General features: G+C 43.0%; 1 protein-coding gene across 5 annotated transcripts in view; it reads left to right on the forward strand.

Annotated features, from left to right (window-relative positions):
* P4HA2 (prolyl 4-hydroxylase subunit alpha 2) overlaps window positions 1-20,396 on the forward strand; it is a 179,044-nt gene that overhangs the window by 22,706 nt on the left and 135,942 nt on the right. For all 5 annotated transcript variants that reach the window (XM_040405214.1, XM_040405245.1, XM_040405236.1 and 2 more), the window contains 4 exons: window positions 4,796-4,909; window positions 14,567-14,663; window positions 14,951-15,102; window positions 17,770-17,907. In XM_040405214.1, the coding sequence (XP_040261148.1) occupies window positions 4,825-4,909; window positions 14,567-14,663; window positions 14,951-15,102; window positions 17,770-17,907 (472 nt within the window). In that variant the 5' untranslated portion in view covers window positions 4,796-4,824. The remainder of the gene's footprint in view (window positions 1-4,795; window positions 4,910-14,566; window positions 14,664-14,950; window positions 15,103-17,769; window positions 17,908-20,396) is intronic.

Below are 20,396 nucleotides of genomic sequence, written 5' to 3' on the forward strand. Positions count from 1 at the left end.
GAGCAAAGATGAACTAATCGATTGTACCGAACCAAGGCCTCTCGGGCAGCCAAGCAAGCTCTGTTAAAGGGTAGTTACCCAGAAAGAGCTGAGTTCCTGGTATGAGACCTTCTGTTTTGCTTTCTTTTTGGAAAGGAGACTGGCTTGCATGCCTCTTCTCCAGAGAAGCATTGTGTGGGAACACAAGCACAGGAATAGATTAAATTAAAAACAAAACAAAAAAGAAAAACTTATGATAAATAGTCTTGAGCGAATCTACTTCGGATCATCAATCCGAAGTCTATTTCATTCAAAAAACTTCTCCATACAGCATTAAAATGTATTGCCTCTGTGGAGTCAAACTTCGTTTTCAGCCGAAGTCATGTGAGACTTTGTTTAAAAACATTTAAAATTAGGAATCCGAAGTCTGGTTTGGTACCGAGGTACCATATGGAACCAAACCTGACTTCGGATTCCTAATTTTAAATGGTTTCTAAAGATGCAGAAATGAATACCGAATTAATTCACCGAAGTCTGGCAGGACTTTGGGTGAAACGACGTTTGGCTCCACTGAGCCAATACTTTTTAATGCTGTATGGAGACAGAATTGAATTAAAATCAAAATTTTGAACGAGTCAACTTTGGATTGATGATCTTAAGCTCTCTTCGCTCAAGACTAAAGATGAAGGATTAGCGAGCTTGTTTCAAGTTCGGCGTGCAAGTTTTGGGTTCGAATTATCTAAGAATTAAGTTAAGGATTCCATTACCACGGACACACATAACGGAATTCTTAGATAACCCGAACCTTGCACGCCAAACTTGAAACACAAGTTCGCTCATCCCTACTAATGATAAAGCATTGATTGACCAGTTTGAGGCTACCACCAGGGGAAATTCTTATAAAAAAACACTAGGCTTAGGAAAGCTAATTTGAATATCTTTCCCAGAAACCCAGAGGAGCATTTCCTGGCCTCCAATATTCCACACACATGCTATGCATACTAGTCGATTGATTTATGAGAAAGAGTACCTCCCCCAGTTAAAGCATATATATTTCACAGAAACCCAGATTAGCATACTAGGCTCTCTCTCGTCTCAGTCTGTCCAGAAAAAAAACATAATTTGTACCCAAATTAAATTTTTCAAAAAATGTAGTGAATCAGACCCGAAACGCATTTCAAGAAATACGGAGTCTTCCTAGAACCCTAAAATTTTATAGGAACGCCCCTGGGGTTCTTAGAACATGATGGATGGAAGAAAATATTATATAGATTGCCTTTTGAATATACTGTAGTTGTGTTCTGGCTGGATCCATGAACTCATTGACAAATGTTGGGTGGAGTACTTACTCATCATGGCTCAAACGTCATATTGGGTCTTGTCTGGTGAATGCCCTATATTCTCCTAATGAGATGTTAGGAATTTAAGCCCATCTACAACAGTCCCAATCTTGAAGTATATTTACTAATGTATTATCTTCTATGGCACTAACTATTTATATGTGGGTTAATAATTGGGCCTGCTCTTTTAAAGTGCTGATCATTGCTGTGTTACTTGGTGACGGTGGTTCTTTCTGAGAGAGATTTATCTGCTTTGCTGGCCAGAATCCCATTTACTCATCTGCTGCTCACAATTTATTTGTCCTGACAAGTTATTGTGAAGTCTGATGGAAAAGAGAATGTGTGTCTCCCGGAGGCAACCAGTATTCCACGATGCATTGCTCTTCTATGACTGTATGACGGCCAATAAATGCTCAGCTTATGCATCTCTAAGTGGTGAGAAGGATTACTTATTGGGTGGATATGCCACATGTTACCTGAAGATTTAAGCTACTTTCACACTCGCGTTTGGTGCGGATCCGTCATGGATCTGCACAGACGGATCTGTTCAGAAAATACAACCGTCTGCATCCGTTCAGAACGGATCTGTTTGTATTATCTTTAAAGAGGACCTTTCACTGGAATAAAACATCTAAACTAACTATACAGACATGGAGAGCGGCGCCCAGGGATCTCCCTGCACTTACTATTATACCTGGTCACCGCTCCGTTCTCCCGTTTTATAGCCTCCGGTATCTTCATAGTTAGGCTCCACCCAGGAGAACCTGCCCACGTCTCATTCTCCCATGCTGTAGCGCTGGCCAATCGCGCTGCTCAGCTCATAGCCTGAGAGAGAAAAAAGCCTCTCGGGCTATGAGCTGAGCGCTGCGATTGGCCAGCGCTACAGCATGGGAGAATGAGACGCCGGGAGGTTCCCCTGGGTGGAGCCTAACTATGAAGATACCGGAGGCTATAACGGGAGAACGGAGCGGCGCCCAGGTATAATAGTAAGTGCAGGGAGATCCCTGGGCGCCGCTCATTTCTGTATAGTTAGTTTAGATGTTTTATTCTAGTTAAAGGTCCTCTTTAACATAGCCAAGACGGATCCGTCTTGAACACCATTGAAAGTCAAGGGAGGACGGATCCGCGTTTTGGTGTCCGCATCCAAAGCGGAATGGAGACTGAACTGATGCATTCTGAGCGGATCCTTTTCCATTTAGAATGCATTAGGGCAAAATTGATCCGTTTTGGACCGCTTGTGAGAGCCCTGAACGGATCTCACAAATGGAAAGCCAAAAAGGCAGTGTGAAAGTACCCTTAAACTTCACCGGGTTCAATGAACTAATGGATATATTTGAGGTAAACAAGGGGTAATATAGAAATTACTGTGACAACCAAGGCTGTCGGGCAGAGACTCGTATTTTCATAAAACACGTAGTGTGTTACACGGACTACATTCACAATGTGACCGCAGCCCTATTCAGAGTATATTCCATATCTACTTTTGACATGCTTCTAATGCTTTACCTGTTTTATTGTCCATAAATGCCATATTTATGTAGAACATGCCCCTAGGAACAAAATGTTGCAATAAATCTCACCTGTCAGTGGCATTGCAGGCCTCTAAACTCTACAGCCATTTCCATGGTAGAACTAACTTCTGACCATCTAAAGCAGTGCTTCTCATACTGTGAGGTGCCACCCAGTTGATGATGGGGCTTGGCTGGCGAGGTTCTTTTAATGGAAGTAATAGTATACGACAAAGGAGAAAACTGGTAAAAATACCAGCTGTAAGTCATATAATGGTCTGATATAGTGCTATCACTCACGTATGTACACATGGCAGATTATTCTGTAAACTTGTCTGAAAGTTTGGGTATGCTTTTAAAGGGGTTTTCCGAGGGTGGTTATTTATTTTTCTGATTATGTACCCTCTGGATAGGTCATCAGTATCTGATCGGTGGGGGTCCGACACCTGGGACCCCCGCCGGTCAGCTTTTTGAGAAGGCACCAGCACTTGCACAGCGTCGTACATTGTATAGCGCCTGTGCTTGGTATCGCAACTCGGCCCCATTAACTTCAATGGCCTAGCCCTAGGAAAAGTGGGAGAAGATGTCGGGACGGATTCAGACAGCTGATGAGTGTGGCTTCCAGGTGTCTGATATGGATGACCTTACATCAGTAATGCTGTACTGACATCCAAATCATAAGTTCAATTTAGGAAATTTTTGAAATGTTGCCCTTTCCATGACAGAAGGTCAGACCAAAGCATCATTCTGACTGATGAGGCCCTGTTGTATCGTGTATGGCAGGGTGTCCGATTTTTTTTTTTCTCAGTGGCAGATTTTGGGAGGGAAGTCTGCATTATGTTAGTCTTTACATGCTAGTATAGCATGAGGCTTCCGAACGTGAAGCAAGGATGGAAGGTGTGGTGTGGTATTGTACTGTGATAATGTTGTGTCCTTGTTGTGTTATTCATCATCATTACCCCTTAGTGACCACAAATAAGCCTTTTTTACAGCGGTCACGAAGGGGCAGCCAGGTCTAAGTGCTGCATGGGTCTCCTGTGCCAAGGAAAGCGGGGGCTCCTGCTGTAATGGCCTGAATCAGACCACGGCATTTAAGTGGTTACACAAGGAGCGGGACTCCCTCTGTCTCCCATCAGCATTCTATAAATAAGATCGTGGGGTGCCGATGTCTGTGCATGGCAGGCTGGAACATAATGAAGGCCCCAGCGATGCCTACAGTGTGTCCTAGCAGCCTGTTGGTCGATGTCAGTATAGCAGAATAATACATTGCAGTTGCTTATGCATATTAAAGATTGCCTATAAAGTATAAGTTGTCTCGCAAACATCAAGCCCTAACACAGCTCTGTAGAATGAAGCATAAAACCTTATACATTTGTTTTTTGCAGTTGCAGTTTTTAATGGTGGCATTTTGGGGGACACATTACTAGGGATGAGCGAATCGACTTCGGATGAAACATTCGAAGTCGATTCGGCGATTCGCATAAAACTTTGTTCTAATACTGTACGGAGCATGAGCTCCGTACAGTATTAGAATGTATTGGCTCCGATGAGCCGAAGGTATTGCTTCGCGAAGTCTCGCGAGACTTTGGGTAATAACTTCATAAATTAATTTGTACTGTAAAAAATATTTCTCGGACTCTGGTTCGGTTCCAAGGTACAATAACTTTGGCTCATCGGAGCCAATACTTCCTAATACTGTACGAAGCTCCTGCTCCGTACAGTATTAGAACAAAGTTTTATGTGAACATCCGAAGTCGATTCGCTCATCCCTAGTAATGTGTCCCCTAAAATGTCACCATTAAAAACTGCAAAAACAAATCCCTCTTATGACTATATCAACAGGAAAAAAAAGTTATAGCTATTGGAATGCTACAAAAATTACTTGGTCACTAAGGTCCAACACATACTGGTTGCTAAGTGGTTAATGAACAAACTGTTTGTCTGACACCATTTTCTGTTTGCTTTTAGATTAAATTTCTTCCTTTTTATATATAAAGATGAAGAGTCTCCTTGGCATCTTGATGCTCCTCACCAACTTATTTCATCAGTGGCTGGTTCATGCAGAATTTTTCACATCAATAGGTAGGTGTCTATAACTGAAAGTGTTTTTTTTTGTCAAGTAATAAAGAACTAGTCCTTTATTAGAGATTGTTACTCTATTTATATTTTTATAGTCTGCTCTTGGCACTTTGCTACACAGTCAGACCCCCTCAATGGAATTAAAGGGATTTTCAAGTGTTTAAGGCTGGGTTCAGACTCAACAGGCAAGAACCAATGTTTCCCTATGGGAATGGTTCTCACCTGAGCGTTTCACAGCGCGTACGATCGCGCTGTAAAACGCCCGACGCCCCAAGAAGTACAGGAGCTTCTTTGGGGCGTCTTGTCGCGCGTTCCCGTACTTAGACTGACGGGAAAGCGCGACAATGGGCGTTCGCTTGTTCCGGAGCCGCGTCTGTAAACGCGCATACAGAGCGCTCTATCCCGTACGCTCAGGTCTGAACGCAGCGTCAGGCTACTTTCACACTAGCGTTCGGCGTTCCGCTTGTGAGCTCAGTTTGAAGGCTCTCACAAGCGGCCCCGAACGGATCCGTAGAGCCCCAATGCATTCTGAGTGGATGCGGATCCGCTCCGAAGGCATCAGGATGGCTCTGCTTGGCCTCCATTCCGCTCAACAGGCGGAAATCCAAACGCAGCTTGCAGCGTTCGGGTGTCCGCCTGGCCGTGCAGAGGCAAACTGATCCGTCCAGACTTACAATGTAAGTCAATGGGGACGGATCTGTTTGAAGTTGACACAATATGGTGACTAACTTTCACACTTAGAATTTTTTCTGAACTATAATGCAGACTGATCCGTTCTGAACGGATACCAACGTTTGCATTATAGAAGCGGATCCGTCTGTGCAGACACCAGATGGATGCGCTCTGAACGCAAGTGTGAAAGTAGCCTAATACTGATCACCTAACCTCTGGATAGGTCATCAGTATCTAATTGGTGTGGGTACGACACTCGGGACCCAGGTGTTTGCAGCTCAGCCCTATTTGCTGTGGGGAGCTACGTACAGTGCATTGAGGGAACCATGAATGCCAACATGTAATGTGACATACTGAAGCAGAGCATGATCCTCTCCCTTCAGAAACTGGGCTGCCGGGCAGTAGTCCAACATGATAAATACCCCAAATACACCTCTAAGAAGACCACTGCCTTGCTAAAGAAACTGAGGATAAAGGTGGTGGACTGGCCAAGCATGTCTCCAGACCTAAACCCTATTGAACATCTGTGGGGCATCCTTAAATGGAAGGTGCAAGTTCTCTAACATCCACCAGCTCTGTGATGTCGTCATGGAGGAGTGGTAGAGGATTCCAGTGGCAATCTGTGAAGCTCTAGTGAACTCCATGCCCAAGAGAGTTAAGGCAGTGCTGGAAAATAATGGTGGCCACACAAAATACTGACACTTTAGGCACAATTTGGCCATTTTCACTTAGGGGTGTACTCACTCTTGTTGCCAGCGGTTTAGACATTAATGGCTGTGTTGAGCTATTTTGAGGGCACACCAAATTTACACTGTAATACAAGATGTACACTGACTATTTTACATTGCATCAAAGTGTCATATCTTTATTGTTGACCCATGAAAAGATGTAATAAAATATTTACAAAATGTGAGGGGTATGATCACTTTCGTGAGACGCTGTGTGTGTGTGTGTGTGTGTGTGTGTGTTTTATTCACACATGATGCCAAAAACAAAACATCACTTTTGCAGTGTTGGTGTTACTTCACACCCAATGGCAAGTTAATATAACGAAAGTCACCTTGGTGGCAGTTCTGCCTCAGAAAGTTCAAATACAGGCTTTAGGCGGCCTGTTCCCCTGACACATGGGTCTCCGCTCACCAGCCCAGCACAGGCCTCAGATCCCAGCACACAGACCTCCTGAGCTCCACTGTCAGACGGAGGTAATCCTCTCCACCTGGCAGTGCTGGCTGGTTTTATGCCTGGCAAAACCCGGCCTGGAACGTCACCCACCCTAAAACAGAAATCCAACATCCAAACATGAACTCAGTAATGAGTAGCTCCGCCGTTATTGTTTATCACTTCCAAAATTCGTTTCGGCATGCTTGATGCAAGCGTTTCCATGAAGTGAGTGGGAACATTTCTCCAAGTGGTGAAGACGGCCGCACGAAGGCCATCTACTGTCTGGAACTGTTGTCCATTTTTGTAAAATTCCCTTGCCATCCATCCCCAAAGGTTTTCAATTGGATTTAGATCAGGGGAACACGCAGGATTGGCCAAAAGAGTGATGTTATTCTCCTGGAAGAAGTCCCTTGTCCTGCGGGCATTGTGTACTGTAGCGTTGTCCTGTTGAAAATCCCAGTCGTTACCACACAGACGAGGGCCCTCAGTCATGAGGAAAGCTCTCTGCAACATCTGGACATAGCCAGTGGCCGTTTGATGCCCCTGCACTTCCTGAAGCTCCATTGTTCCACTGGAGGAAAAAGCACCCCAGACCATTATGGCGCCCCCTCCACTGTGGCGCGTAGAAAACATCTCAGGTGGGATCTGCGTGTCATGCCAGTAATGTTGGAAACCATCAGGACCATCAAGGTTAAAAAAAATTCTCATCAGAGAATAAAACTTTCTTCCACCTTTTGAATGTCCCATGTTTGGTGCTCTCTTGCAAAGTCCAAACGAGCAGTTCTGTGGCGTTCAAGGAGACGAGGTCTTTGCAGACGGTTTTTGTTTTTGAAGCCCTTCAGTCTCAGATGCCGTCTGATGGTTATGGGGCTGCAGTCAGCACCAGTAAGGGCCTTAATTTGGGTCGAGGATCGTCCAGTGTCTTGACGGACAGCCAATTGGATCCTCCGGATCAGTGCTGATGAAATTTTTTTGGGTCTTCCACTTGACTTTTTTGTTCCATAACCCTCAGGATCATTTAAGAAATTCCAAATGACTGTCTTACTGCGTCCCACCTCAGCAGCGATGGCGCGCTGTGAGAGACCCTGCTTATGCAGTTCAACAACCTGACCACGTTCAAAAAGGGAGAGTTTTTTTGCCTTTGCCATCACAACGTGTGACTACCTGACAGAAAATGACTATGAATCCACATCTTTGCACAGATTTGGCCTTATAAAGGCATGTGGTCCTAAACTTTTGATCAGCTGAAAAACAGCTTGTTTCAGTTTATTCGTTGTTTTCATTAAATTGAATGCTCAAAAAATGTTTTGTCTCACTCCCATTTTTTCTTGTTGCATGTTGAAGCTCTACTTGGAACCTTGTTAAGATCCATCCATGCTAAATATGATGATTTTTTTTGCCATTTTTCAAGTGGTCTTAAAAATACATATATATATCTACCCAGTGGTTTGTATAAAAGGGTATGGGAATCGCTATCTGTATAAAAGGGTATCGAAAGCTGCCCTGGTATCTGTATGAAAGGGTATGGAAATCTGCCTTGGGTTCTGTCTGCAGGATAAGGGAGTCTGTTGCTAATATAACAGGTTGGGTGGGAAGTCTGGTGTGGTGTCTTGAAAAATGTGTGCCACTCTTTCTTCACTCTACGGAATGCTTGGGGAGGCAGTGTCTAGATGATCCTTGATACACAAACAAATGGACAACCTTTTAATACATGGTTATGCCAGACCCTGTGCTGCACGTATTTGCGGTGGCTCTCTGTTCCTCAGTAATAGTGGCATAGTACTTTTGTCTTAGTGCAGATGTCTGTATAACCACATGTTGTTTATGTGGGACAAGTAACAAACATTTTTGGGGGAGCCAACAGTTCTAGGTCGGCAGCACCAGGTATTATAACATCTCTGTTAGATTGCTTTTCCTGACAACTAAGCAACATGTAAAATATATGATCTTTGACATGGCTCCATAAATTGAGCGCAGGCAAGTCTTACAAAGCACTTGTAACCTGTTCATGCTGCGCCTTCCACTTATGTAAATAAGATTTATGAATCCTACATAAAGCCGTAAGCAAAAAAAAAAAGTGAGGTAATGTGGCACAGGTGTGTGTGTGTGTGTATGCTACTGATGTCACATAAAGCTTTATGGATGTCATAGAAGGGGGTATCTGCTCTATACTCCTTTCTTAGCCAGGATGAAGAGCATGTAATAGTACTAAATATACTATTACATTTCACTGGTTTGGGACTGGCGTTGTCGTGCATTGTCATGCACTATGTCCCTACCCACTGACAGTGACCAGTCATCAGACTCTGCACGGACACATCCTTTTGACAAGTGGAATTATCCAAGGCTTGATAGAGATATATCTGGAAAATTATCTGCTGCAACATACATTTATAGGGGAGGTGACAGGTCCCCTATAACCCCAGTGGCTCTCCTCCAATTGTAGACATTTCCTTTCCTTTTTTTCATCTGGCCCAAACCGTCATGATGACTTCTACTGATGAGTGCAGACTTTGCTGTTGAACCCTTTAGCTCCTCACTTCTGCAACAATTCCCAGTGTCTGTAGTAATTCAAATACAGTAAATTCAGACCACAGACCAACCCCCCAGGATAAATACAAACCCTTCTAAACAAATACAGGTCCTAGATCCCTAAACTATTACAGTTCACAGGCCAGACCACTGTAAACAAATATAGACCCCCGAACAGTACCTAAATATAGAGACCCCCAAATACAACTTAAATATAGACCCAGGACTGATTCACTAAACTAATACAGACTCCAAAACCAGGGCTGTGGAGTCGGAGGCAATTTTGGGTACCTGGAGTTGGAGTCAGCAAAAAATGAACTGACTCCGACTCCTACTAGATTTAAGTTGGAATAAAATAAAAAAAAAGCTAATTTAAATGTCCCAATTCACAAAAAGTTATAATTAATTACTGTATTTTTTGCCCTATAAGACGCACCTAGGTTTTTGAGGAGGAAAATAAGAAAAAAAAAATTGAACCAAAAGGTGTGCTTTTGGTGGGTTTTGAACTAATGGGGGCATCTGTGGATGGCACTGTAATGGGGGCATCTGTGGATGGCACTGTAATGGGGGCATCTGTGGATGGCACTGTTATGGGGGCATCTGTGGATGGCACTGTTATGGGGGCATCTGTGGATGGCACTGTTATGGGGGCATCTGTGGATGGCACTGTTATGGGGGCATCTGTGGATGGCACTGTTATGGGGGCATCTGTGGATGGCACATATACAGCATCTTATCTTATGTGTCATCCACAGATTCCCCCCCCCATAAGTGTCCTTGTGTAGTGAATGGGGGCTGGCATCTGTTTCTGTGATGGCAGCGGGGCCCCCCGGTGCCTGCTTCATTCATAAAGTGGGCGGAGCAGGCGCGTGTTGTAGTGAGCTACTCTACAAGCGCCCACCCGGCCTCCTGACTGCCAAGAAGTTAGTAGTAAGTAGTACAGCTCTAGATTTAAGATGATTGGAATACTTTAACAATACCCATAAGTTAGATATGATTACCGTATACTACAGTGAGCGGGGCCCGGTGTAGTAGAATACAGTGACTGCACCGGGCCCCGCTGCCATTACAGAAACAGATGCCGGCCCCCAGCCCCTCCTCCCTCTCAGCCTATTCACTGGACGGTCGCAGCATTCGCCCCATAAGACGCACTGCTATTTTTCCCCCACTTTTGCGAAAAATCCCTGCGTTCCGCTGTTACAGGGAACGCAACGCCCATGGTTAACCTAGCCTCTCACTGATAACTGATTAAGTAATTATGTTTTTTGCAGGACTAGACACTTGTATAAGTGAAGGGAATGGATAGTCAATAGCTCAAGACTGAAGCTGTAAACCATTTGAAAAACTGCTGTCATTTAGCTAAGGCTATAAAAACTTGTGAACTCAGATTGTTAGCTTAAACTTTAAACCTGACTCTGGGATTCTACTAGGGAAATCATGTTTTAAAATACATGCCCCTTCCTGGATCCTCCCACTGCCCTATCTTCAGCTGAAGATCAGCACACAAAGGAGAAGGCAGCAGCTTCCTAGCCAGTAGTTCTGTGGTAATGACGTGTATGTTGCCTTTCTTTCCTTCAAGGAATGTATAAAATACATTTGCATATTAAATACAGAGGAGTCTGAGTCGGAAGTACCAAAAACTGAGGAGTCTGAGTCGGAGCATTTATCTACCGACTCCACAGCCCTGCCCAAAACTCACCCCCCCCCCAACTAAATTGACCCTCAAACCACTAAATACTGAGCTTACATTTCAGATTCCAGACCCCTGACTCGTACACTTACTGGGTTCAGCTTACGCTTTTCCTTCTCTGCCCCCCTTGTTCTTTCCCTCTGGCTTGAGGATCTGCAGTGGTCATGTGACCACGTGCAGGTTCTGCAGATCCTAGCGCAAAGCAGCTTTGCTGCAGCTTTTGCTATGTAAAACCACAATGTGCTTCATCTTCTTGGCCAGGGATTTTCTTGGCACAAAGCACTTAAAACTGCATTCTTCTCAATAGTTCCAAAGTTCATTAAGTTATAACACATTCCAAAAATTCCTGCAATATGAGGCTAATTTGTAATCAAATTAACAGAGAAGTCTAAAAAAGCTGTTCTGGCGCAGCCTCTCGTCCAGGCCTATTACTAGAATGGCAGCCATGTAATGTTATATACGATATATAGGTAGGTGTTCCTTCACCTGGAAATAGCCGCTAATTTCAGGGGGTGGGGGGCGAGAGAGGTAATGATCCTGCAATTTTCCGTCTACATAATGTGCCCCCATTAATACACCCATTAGTGCCCCCTACTATTATTAATACCTCCATTAGTGCCCCCTAGTATTATGAATACCTCCATTAGTGCCCCCTCATCCTCTTGAACGTGTGGGGACACTTGCTTATCACAGAATACAGTTGGAAAGGACCTGCACTCCAAGAGTGATACTTCTGTGATGAAATAATCATGCTTGGAGTGCAACTGCATCCAGTGAGGAGCAAATGTCCCCACACGTTCAAGAGGATGAGGTGTTTTTTTTTTTTTTTTTTTTTTTAACCCATGAAAGGCCCTTTGTACATGTTTTTAACAGCTGTTAGATGGATATAGTTAAAAACAGCCCATTGATTTCAATAAGGTCTGTCTCCCTGTGAAGACAGTGAAAAATAGGGCTTATCCTATTTTTTTGATGCCCGCCTTCCAAGAGTCATAACTTTTTTAGTATTCTATTTTCACTGGCATATGATTTTTTTAATTTTTTTTATCATGTATTGAGAAAACGGAAATACGATTCTTTGTGGGGTAAAACCTGTAAACATAAATTCTGCCGTTATTTTTTTTATGTTGACTGTGCTCTAAAATTGACGTGGAACCTTAATTGTGCAGGTCATTACAATTTACATTGACATCAAATTTATATGTTGCTTTTTTTGGGAGGGGCAATAAAACTTACCGTATTTTTCACCCTATAAGACGCACCGGCCCATAAGACGCACCTAGGTTTTTGAGGAGGAAAATAAGAATTATTATTATTTTTTTAACCAAAAGGTGTGCTTTTGGTGGGTTTTGAACTAATGGGGGGGGATCTGTGGATGGCACTGTTCTGGGGGGGAGGGGGTGATTTTGAGGATGGCACTGTTATTGGGGGGGGGGGGGGGGTGGATCTGTGGATGGCACTGTTATGGGAGGGTGATCTGTGGATGGCACTGTTATGGAGGGGGATCTGTGGATGGCACTGTTATATATGTGCCACCCACAGATCCCTCACCCCATAATAGTGGCATCCACAGATGCCCTAATATACCGGCGCTAAACCTGTGGGAGGGGCCGGTGGCATGCAAATGCACGTGACATCAGTGAGTTACGGCCGGCCGCCCGCCCTGCTCTGCCTGCTACAGGACATTTAGTAAGTAGTACAGATGGGGCTGGGGATCGGAACTTCAATTAAAGGTGTTATTATAAAAGTTTTAGGCATTAAGGAAGTGAGAGTGAGTGGCGGGGCTGGAGTACAGTGACCGCACCGGCCCCGCCGCATTTGTATGACACCGGCCCCTCCTCTCTCTCCCCCCTCCAGCTGATACATCGCAGACTGCGATGTAAAATGGCAGCATTCGCCCCATAGGACGCAGGGGCATTTCCCCCCCACTTTTTTGGGGGGAAAAAGTGCGTCTTATGGGGCGAAAAATACGGTAGTTTGGGTTAGTTTCCATTATAGTGTTCACTGTGCAGGATAAATACTGTACTTTTATGTTTTTAATTTTTGGTTATTTGTTTTTTTATAGTTGTAAAAAACATTTTTACCTTTTTTTTATTTTTAACTTTTATTTTTGGCTCCCTTTTGGGGATTTGAACATGCAGTCCATGATCGTTTATATCATGGACTGCAGTACTTCAGTGTTGCAATCTGCAGTACTTATGACATCTTCCAATTACGCCCTGGTAGGCCCTCTCCCTCAGATGCCACGTTTTCTAATAATCTGAGGGATTTAGTGACCAGGATCAGAGTTGTATCTGGTGCGAATCAATGTGGGTGGGTGTTAGCTGTATAACAAAGCCAGCACCCGCAATGTGTGGAACATGCTCAGCTCCTTAGCCCACTCTATAACCTCCTCCACGTACATGTACGCCATTTGTCGGCAAGGGGTTAATACATATATGGACCTCCATATAATACATATATGGACTGGAACTCGGTATGCTACTGTATTTTAGCTGCTAATTTGCATCCTCCTGGTTCCTTTGAAAACCTTAAAAGGCATCTGTCAGTGGATTTGTACCTATGAAACTGGCTGACCTGTTACATGTGCACTTGGCAGCTGAAGGCATCTGTGTTGGTCCCATGTTCATATGTGCCCGCATTGCTCAGAAAAATGATGTTTTAATATATGCCAATGAGCCTCTAGGAGCAACAGGGGCGTTGTCGTTACACCTAGAGGCTCAGATCTGTCTGCAACTGCCATGTCCTCTGCACTTTGACAGGGCCAGTTTGTGAAAACATGATCACACCTGGCCCTGACTTCTAAAGGCAATCAAAGTCCCAAACTACAGCACATTTACATGTTAAGTGAACCATCAATGTCAATGGCAACTTTTGCTACTTTGTACTGCCATCAGGGAGGGCAACATGCAGGAGGTGGGCAGGTTCCCTTTAAGATTACAGCCCAGTTCGTCAAATTAATGGGACTGTATTGCCATACCAAGCACAGCCACTTTAGAAAGAAAAGACCTGTCCTGATGATGTCATTGATATTTAACTCCCAGAAAAACTCTTTTAAAATTGAAGTGGATCAATTAATTTTGTAGATTTTATTTAGAAACTGCACACAGTTAAAGAGGACCTTTCACCGATTCTTACTCTATGAACTAAGTATACAGACATGTGGAGCGGCGCCCGGGGATATCACTGCACTTACTATTATCCCCGGGCGCCGCTCCGTTCTCCTGCTATGCCCTCCGGTATCTCCGTTCCCTAAGAAGTTATGGTAGGCGGAGTCTGCCCTAGCGCTGGCCAATCGCATTGCAGAGCTCACAGCCTGGGAGAAAATAACCTCCCAGGCTGTGAGCTCTGCGCTGCGATTGGCCAGCGCTAGGGCAGACTCCGCCTACCATAACTTAGGGACTGGTATCTCCGCCTACTATAACTTAGTGAGCGGAGATACCGGAGGACATGGCAGGAGAACGGAGCGGCTCCCGGGGATAATAGTAAGTGCAGTGAGATCCCCGGGCGCCGCTCTACATATCTGTATAGTTAGTTCATAGGGTAAGAATCGGTGAAAGGTCCTCTTTAATATTCACTGCTTCACTTTTATTTGCTATCTTTTATAGGTCAGATGACAGACCTAATATACAAGGAAAGAGATTTAGTACAGTCCCTAAAAGAGTACATTCGTGAAGAAGAAGAACGCCTTTCTAAAATCAAAAGGTATTTGGATATACACTAGATAAAGGTGTCTTAATGTGTTAATTTATGCATACTGGACAAACAAAAAAATTTTGCCCAGTCCTATGAAGCTCTACATTGTTTTATATATCTAAATGCTGCATTTTTAGAGGTCATCTACTGTTCTCCACTTGTTCGTGGCTGGAGCTCAAGTCAGACATCTCAAGTAGTAGCAGTGGCATGAGATATTTGGCAGGGAGCATAGAAAGTCTTCCCAAGTATTTTTGTAAAGAGGTAGCTTGAGTGACCAAAATATCCTCATTTTTCAGCTGGGCCTCTCAGATAGAAGAGCTCACAAGTAGATCTACGTCCGACCCAGAGGGTTACCTTGCTCATCCTGTCAACGCATACAAGCTGGTGAAAAGACTAAATAAAGACTGGCTCTCAGTTGAGAACTTGGTTCTTCAGGATTCAACTAAAGGTGAGTAGTACTGACATGTAGTTTTCCATGTGTTCAGTGACACACTATCCTGGAAGAATGCCTTTGACGTACTATCCACAAGCTGATTCTCTGTTCAGTTCAGGTATTAGTCATCTGGTCTTTTCTTCTTTTTAAAAAGTTAAAATATACAGTGTCTGATGAATATTGTTATTGCTGTATTAAAGGACATTTCTCCAGGGAGTTATATGCTAGACAAGAATGCATGTTCCATGTCTTCTTGGCTGGAAGTGCATGTACAAGAGCTGGAGTCCACAATGAGACAGTACAGTAATTACTTTCACATACCCTGAAATCATGTTTTCTCCGCAGCCAATAGTTACATCATATCCTAGAGAAAATGGATTGGAATATTCCTTTCTCTGCCATCCTTCACCACAAGGATAATTCCTGAACTTCACATCCTACATTGCCGCCAGTATATTGGAGGCAGCTTTCTAAACTTGGAACATTGCATCCAGCTTTAAATGCACTTACTAATTTAATCCAGATGTAATGTGAGCTGATGTCTTTTACAAACGACACAGTTGTGCAGGCTAAAGCTTCTCTTTTTTTCTGGATTGGACAGAGATGTTTAGGGTCCATTCACACGTCCGTTATAACACTCCGTTTCCGTTCCGATTTAAATCGGAATGTTTTTTCGGATCCATTAATTTCAATTGCCTCTGCAAAAAATGCGGACACCAATCATAGTGCTGTCCGAATCGCTGAATCCGTTCCGTTTTCCTATTTTCGAGTATGCGGATCCTGAAAATAAATTAAGCTTGTCCTACTTTCTGTCCGTTTTTCGGGTCCACTGTCCATTCAAGTCAATGGATCCGCATAAATGCGGATGACATGCACAAAACCATGCGAATGTCATCCGATTTTGCAGATCCGTTGACAGGAAAATGGATGGGAAAAAAAAAAACACAAAAAAATGGAAACGCAGAAAGGATTCGGAAGCACTTCAGTAAAAAAAAAAAAGGAAGGTTGTACTGAAAAACGGATCCGCAAAAAAAAAAAGGAATGTTTATCTGGAAAGGTAAAAATACTGACATGTGAATGGACCCTTTATAGGCATAATTTACGGTGGAATTCAAACACTTGTAGCGTGCAGGTGGAACTTATACACAAGAAGTTGTTTCAGCATTTGCAGGCAATGAAAAAGATGGTGGCAGTTGACTGAGGCTTCAGTTTCTCACAGTTTATAATTATCGTTCTATTATATGTCACCATAAAAATGCAGTGGAAGTGTAAACTCTCATGTGAACGTGAACCAACAACAGTATTCCTCACTCCCATCTTAAAGTATTCTTTTAATAGGCTAACCAATCACTTTAGAAAATGACCGGCATCAGATTTTCTAGGTAGCAATTTTCACATTTTTGTATGCTTTTATTCTGTTCTAGAAGGTGGTGATAAAAGTTTTTCTTCCATAAATAATGTAGATTAAGACCTCAGGAGTACCGGCCTCTATAGAAATCTCTTGACAGATTTTCTTTTCTCAGGTATATTATGAGTGATGATGCTTCATGTCACTTATCACTTGACACAAGCTATGAAAGGTGCTGTTCAAGTGTCAGCTTCTCAACACTCGGGAGTCTCCGTGAAGTTCACGACATGATCAGACATGGACGTTCTGCCTTCTCTATCTACATTGCTTTAAAGCATTTCTGAAGGGGATTCACTAATTAAAACAGTTCACTCTTATTCATGTAGGATTATTATAAATGCTATGCTGTAGGGTACATGGAAGAATCCAAAACATCTTCAATCCTTATAACCTTCTTCCAGTAAAATTTTCTTTTTGCTGATATGAAGACATTTTTTTTGTTGCTTTAGTACACCTCCCTGTAACTAGCCTTACAATTAGTGGCTCCCGGATGATCCCTTTAATGCAAGGGATCCTTGCATTATTCCTATAATGTATCCTATAATGTATCGGACACCTCGGACTCCTTGTGATCAGCTGTAAGTAGTTCTGTCCATTGTGTAGTGCACAGAGCAGGTTACTGTGGTGCTGCTCACATTGACGTAACCACTACTTCAGAACAGCCAAATGGTGGGGGTGTAGGGTGTCGGATCTCCACAGATCAGATGTTGACTGCCTATCCTTGGGAATATAAACAGAATGGACAACCCATTTAAGGGCTGTGGATACCTGCAGCAAGTTTTTTCATCATTGATGTGTTTTGGCCCAGAAGGCTGTTCTGTGATAAACCTGTCAGAGCCCATCTGACCGCTCAATCTCCTGTCCACCTCTGACCTCCTCTGCTGAATATCAGCAAAGTTCATTGGTGCTTAAATCCAAGTTCAACTTTGATTTGTGCGTAAATCAGCTTATCTATTTGTGAGGGGCAGGAGATTGTCGTCAGATGAGTTCTCTGGCAGCTGCTATGTACTGTGAAACGTAGAAGGTTTCAAAAGTAAAAAAAAAAAAAAAAATTACAAAAAATGTTTTTTGCCCAAAATACATCTAAATCAATAATAAAATGGCTCTGAAGGTATCTATGGTCTTTAAGGTTGTTGTGGATTTGTGAGAAGCTACGGTCTGTAGAACTGACCCTTTTCCCGCTTATGTCTTGCCTGGGGTCTCTTACAATGAACGTGGCTTAGTAGGGGGATGAGTATGTGTGACTCATCATTATGTATGTTCTTTTGGTTTAGGCTTTATTGCAAACCTCACATTACAGAGGGAGTTCTTTCCAGATGAAGAAGATGAGACTGGAGCAGCCAAAGCATTAATGCGTCTCCAAGACACCTACAGGCTCGATCCAGATGTCATAGCAAAGGGGAGACTGCCAGGTTTGTGCTGCAAATTAGTTCTCATATGACATGAGCTCTTTACTTTCTGAATGTTACTTACATTAGTGTTTAAATCTTTCCAAAATATGGAATTCCCCCTATGGCTTAGTTTTTCACACTCTGAAGTGATTCTTTATCCTTATGCTACTGCGATGCAGATTACACGTCGGAATCAATAACGTCAGTTATTAATACCTTGCATTGTTTAGCGCAACATAGCAGAGTAGAATGTGTGTAAACTTGTAAAGCTGGAGCAGATATAGTAAATAGTCAACCAAGTACAAGGATAAATCATCCATATAGTGGCCCGAGAAACAGTGCAAGCAGTGCTCAGGTAGCCGATCCCACCATGTACTACTGGCATAATGGTGGCAAGTTCCTGGGACTGTTAAAGGGGTTGTCCCATGAAAAATATCCTACAGTTTTCAAACCAGTACCTTTTGTAATTGCATGTAATTTAAATTTTGTATAGCCAGTGAGTTATCCAATAAAATGTATCTGTATAGCACCACCTGCTATTATTTTCCTTATTTCTCTGTCCAGCTCACTGAGCGGTCGCACATGCTCACTTCCATCCTTTAACTGCCACTAGCAGTATCCACTGTTAGGTACAGGACACGACCCAGAGCTACCAGTTTGAAATAAATCTAGCAGACCAATGAATAGGGGGATCTCTGGATCCATGTGAGATACAGGGCTGGTGCTATCTTTGTTAGACAGTAGCCCACCTCTTTTATCATGGTGGCACTCATACCTGTGTTTTGTAACTTTTTTTTTTTTTTTTATGTTGGAAAAAGTTGAGTGCCTTTCAACAGGTTCAACTCTTTTGAACCAGGTACACTCCCTGGTAGGGTTGTCCCTGCTGATTACAATGATAGTTGTCTTGTGATAATTGGTATTGGTGTCACCAATTATAATAGTCCGTTCTTCTTTATGCAAATTATGGTTTTGTGCACCAAGGGATGAGGCCTAGATCTTCTGTGCACCTGAGCTTCTCCACTGCTGGCTTTGCCCTTTGGTGCACTGAAGGCCTCATTTGCATAACTAATATTTTTTTTTTCTTCTCGGGAACATCACAACCCGATCAGCAAGATCAACCCGACCAGACAGTATTGCTAATTTAATAGGGTTGATCTGGCTGATAGGTGCTGTTTACGTTATTGTACAAATAAATTACCATTCAGTGCCCATGGTATTCCAATCAGTGCCTATGCCAGTCAGCACCTGGTAGCTGCTCTTTGGATTTCTATGCATAATTTCTTTCAAGTTGTTGCAGTTGGAAACAGCAGTTAAACGACACTATTCATTCAGACAGAACAACTTTGTTCTAATGGAAGAAAAAGTCTCAAAATACGTTGCCTGTCTTCTATGCGCTGCAGGTCCTGAAGTGATATGGGCAAGTTCACACAGTAATGCGTTTTATATGAGGGACTGCGCTGTTTCAATCTCCATAGAGGGATAGACTTTCGTAGCAGGATTTTTCCGCACTTCCTAAATGTAGTATATACGAATCCTCAGTCTCTCTCACCCTCCCGGTAAATCGTATAACCTTCAAAAAGGGATGTGCGCAGATAGTGAAGTACCACCACAAAAGATATAAATGTACAATTTATTATACTCACAAACACGAATGTTTTAAAATGCCTTAAAACATATCCTTGTGTTCAGACCCTACCTGCGTTTCGCTTGACTCTTCGTCTGGGGCGAACAAACTACTGAGTTCTGGGCTGTCTAATAAATCAATGGGACTCCGCCCTCTCTCTCTCTCAACAGGTTAACATCGTTAAAATTCACTTAAAAATAGTCACATGTTCATTATAAACTAAAATTGTCTAGCTCGACTCAGACATATAATACCTTTACATTGTCACATAAGATTGCATACCAGCAGTACTCAATTGGAACCCCTACAGGTATATCAAAAGCTTTTTTATAAGTGGGCAATTTTCAATCACACCCTTCAACCACCACATATTCACTATTGTTGGGACCCGGTCACATGGTCCCTACCACCAATAAGGAGTCTTTTTGCATAACTGACTCCGGAGATGGAAAGGAGTTGAAAGTCCTACCCCATATAGCGCAACCAACTGTAAGTGCTATACTAGGCATGGCTTTAGATCAAATTCAACATTTAAGCCGCCTGGCTGCAAAGTCCCCAACTTATAAATCCACTCAACCTCATGCTTGTTGATTTTAGCAATCTGGTCAACACCCCGCCAGTGTGGTTTAACCAGTTCTATGCCCATGAACTTCAAACCCTTTGGATTTTTTTGGTGCGTCTTTTTAAAATGTAATGAAACACTATGGGTTTCGATGCCCTTTTTTATAGTTCGTATGTGTTCCTGAATTCTTATTTTTAGTTTGCGGGTGGTACGCCCGACATACTGCAACCCGCACGGGCATTCTAACAGATAGATAACACCTTCTTTTTCACAGGTAATTTCACCATTGATCTTATGGCGATTTGCCTTTCACTGTGGATTCAA

This window comes from Bufo bufo, chromosome 1, assembly GCF_905171765.1.
Source record: "Bufo bufo chromosome 1, aBufBuf1.1, whole genome shotgun sequence".
Lineage (NCBI taxonomy): Eukaryota > Metazoa > Chordata > Amphibia > Anura > Bufonidae > Bufo > Bufo bufo.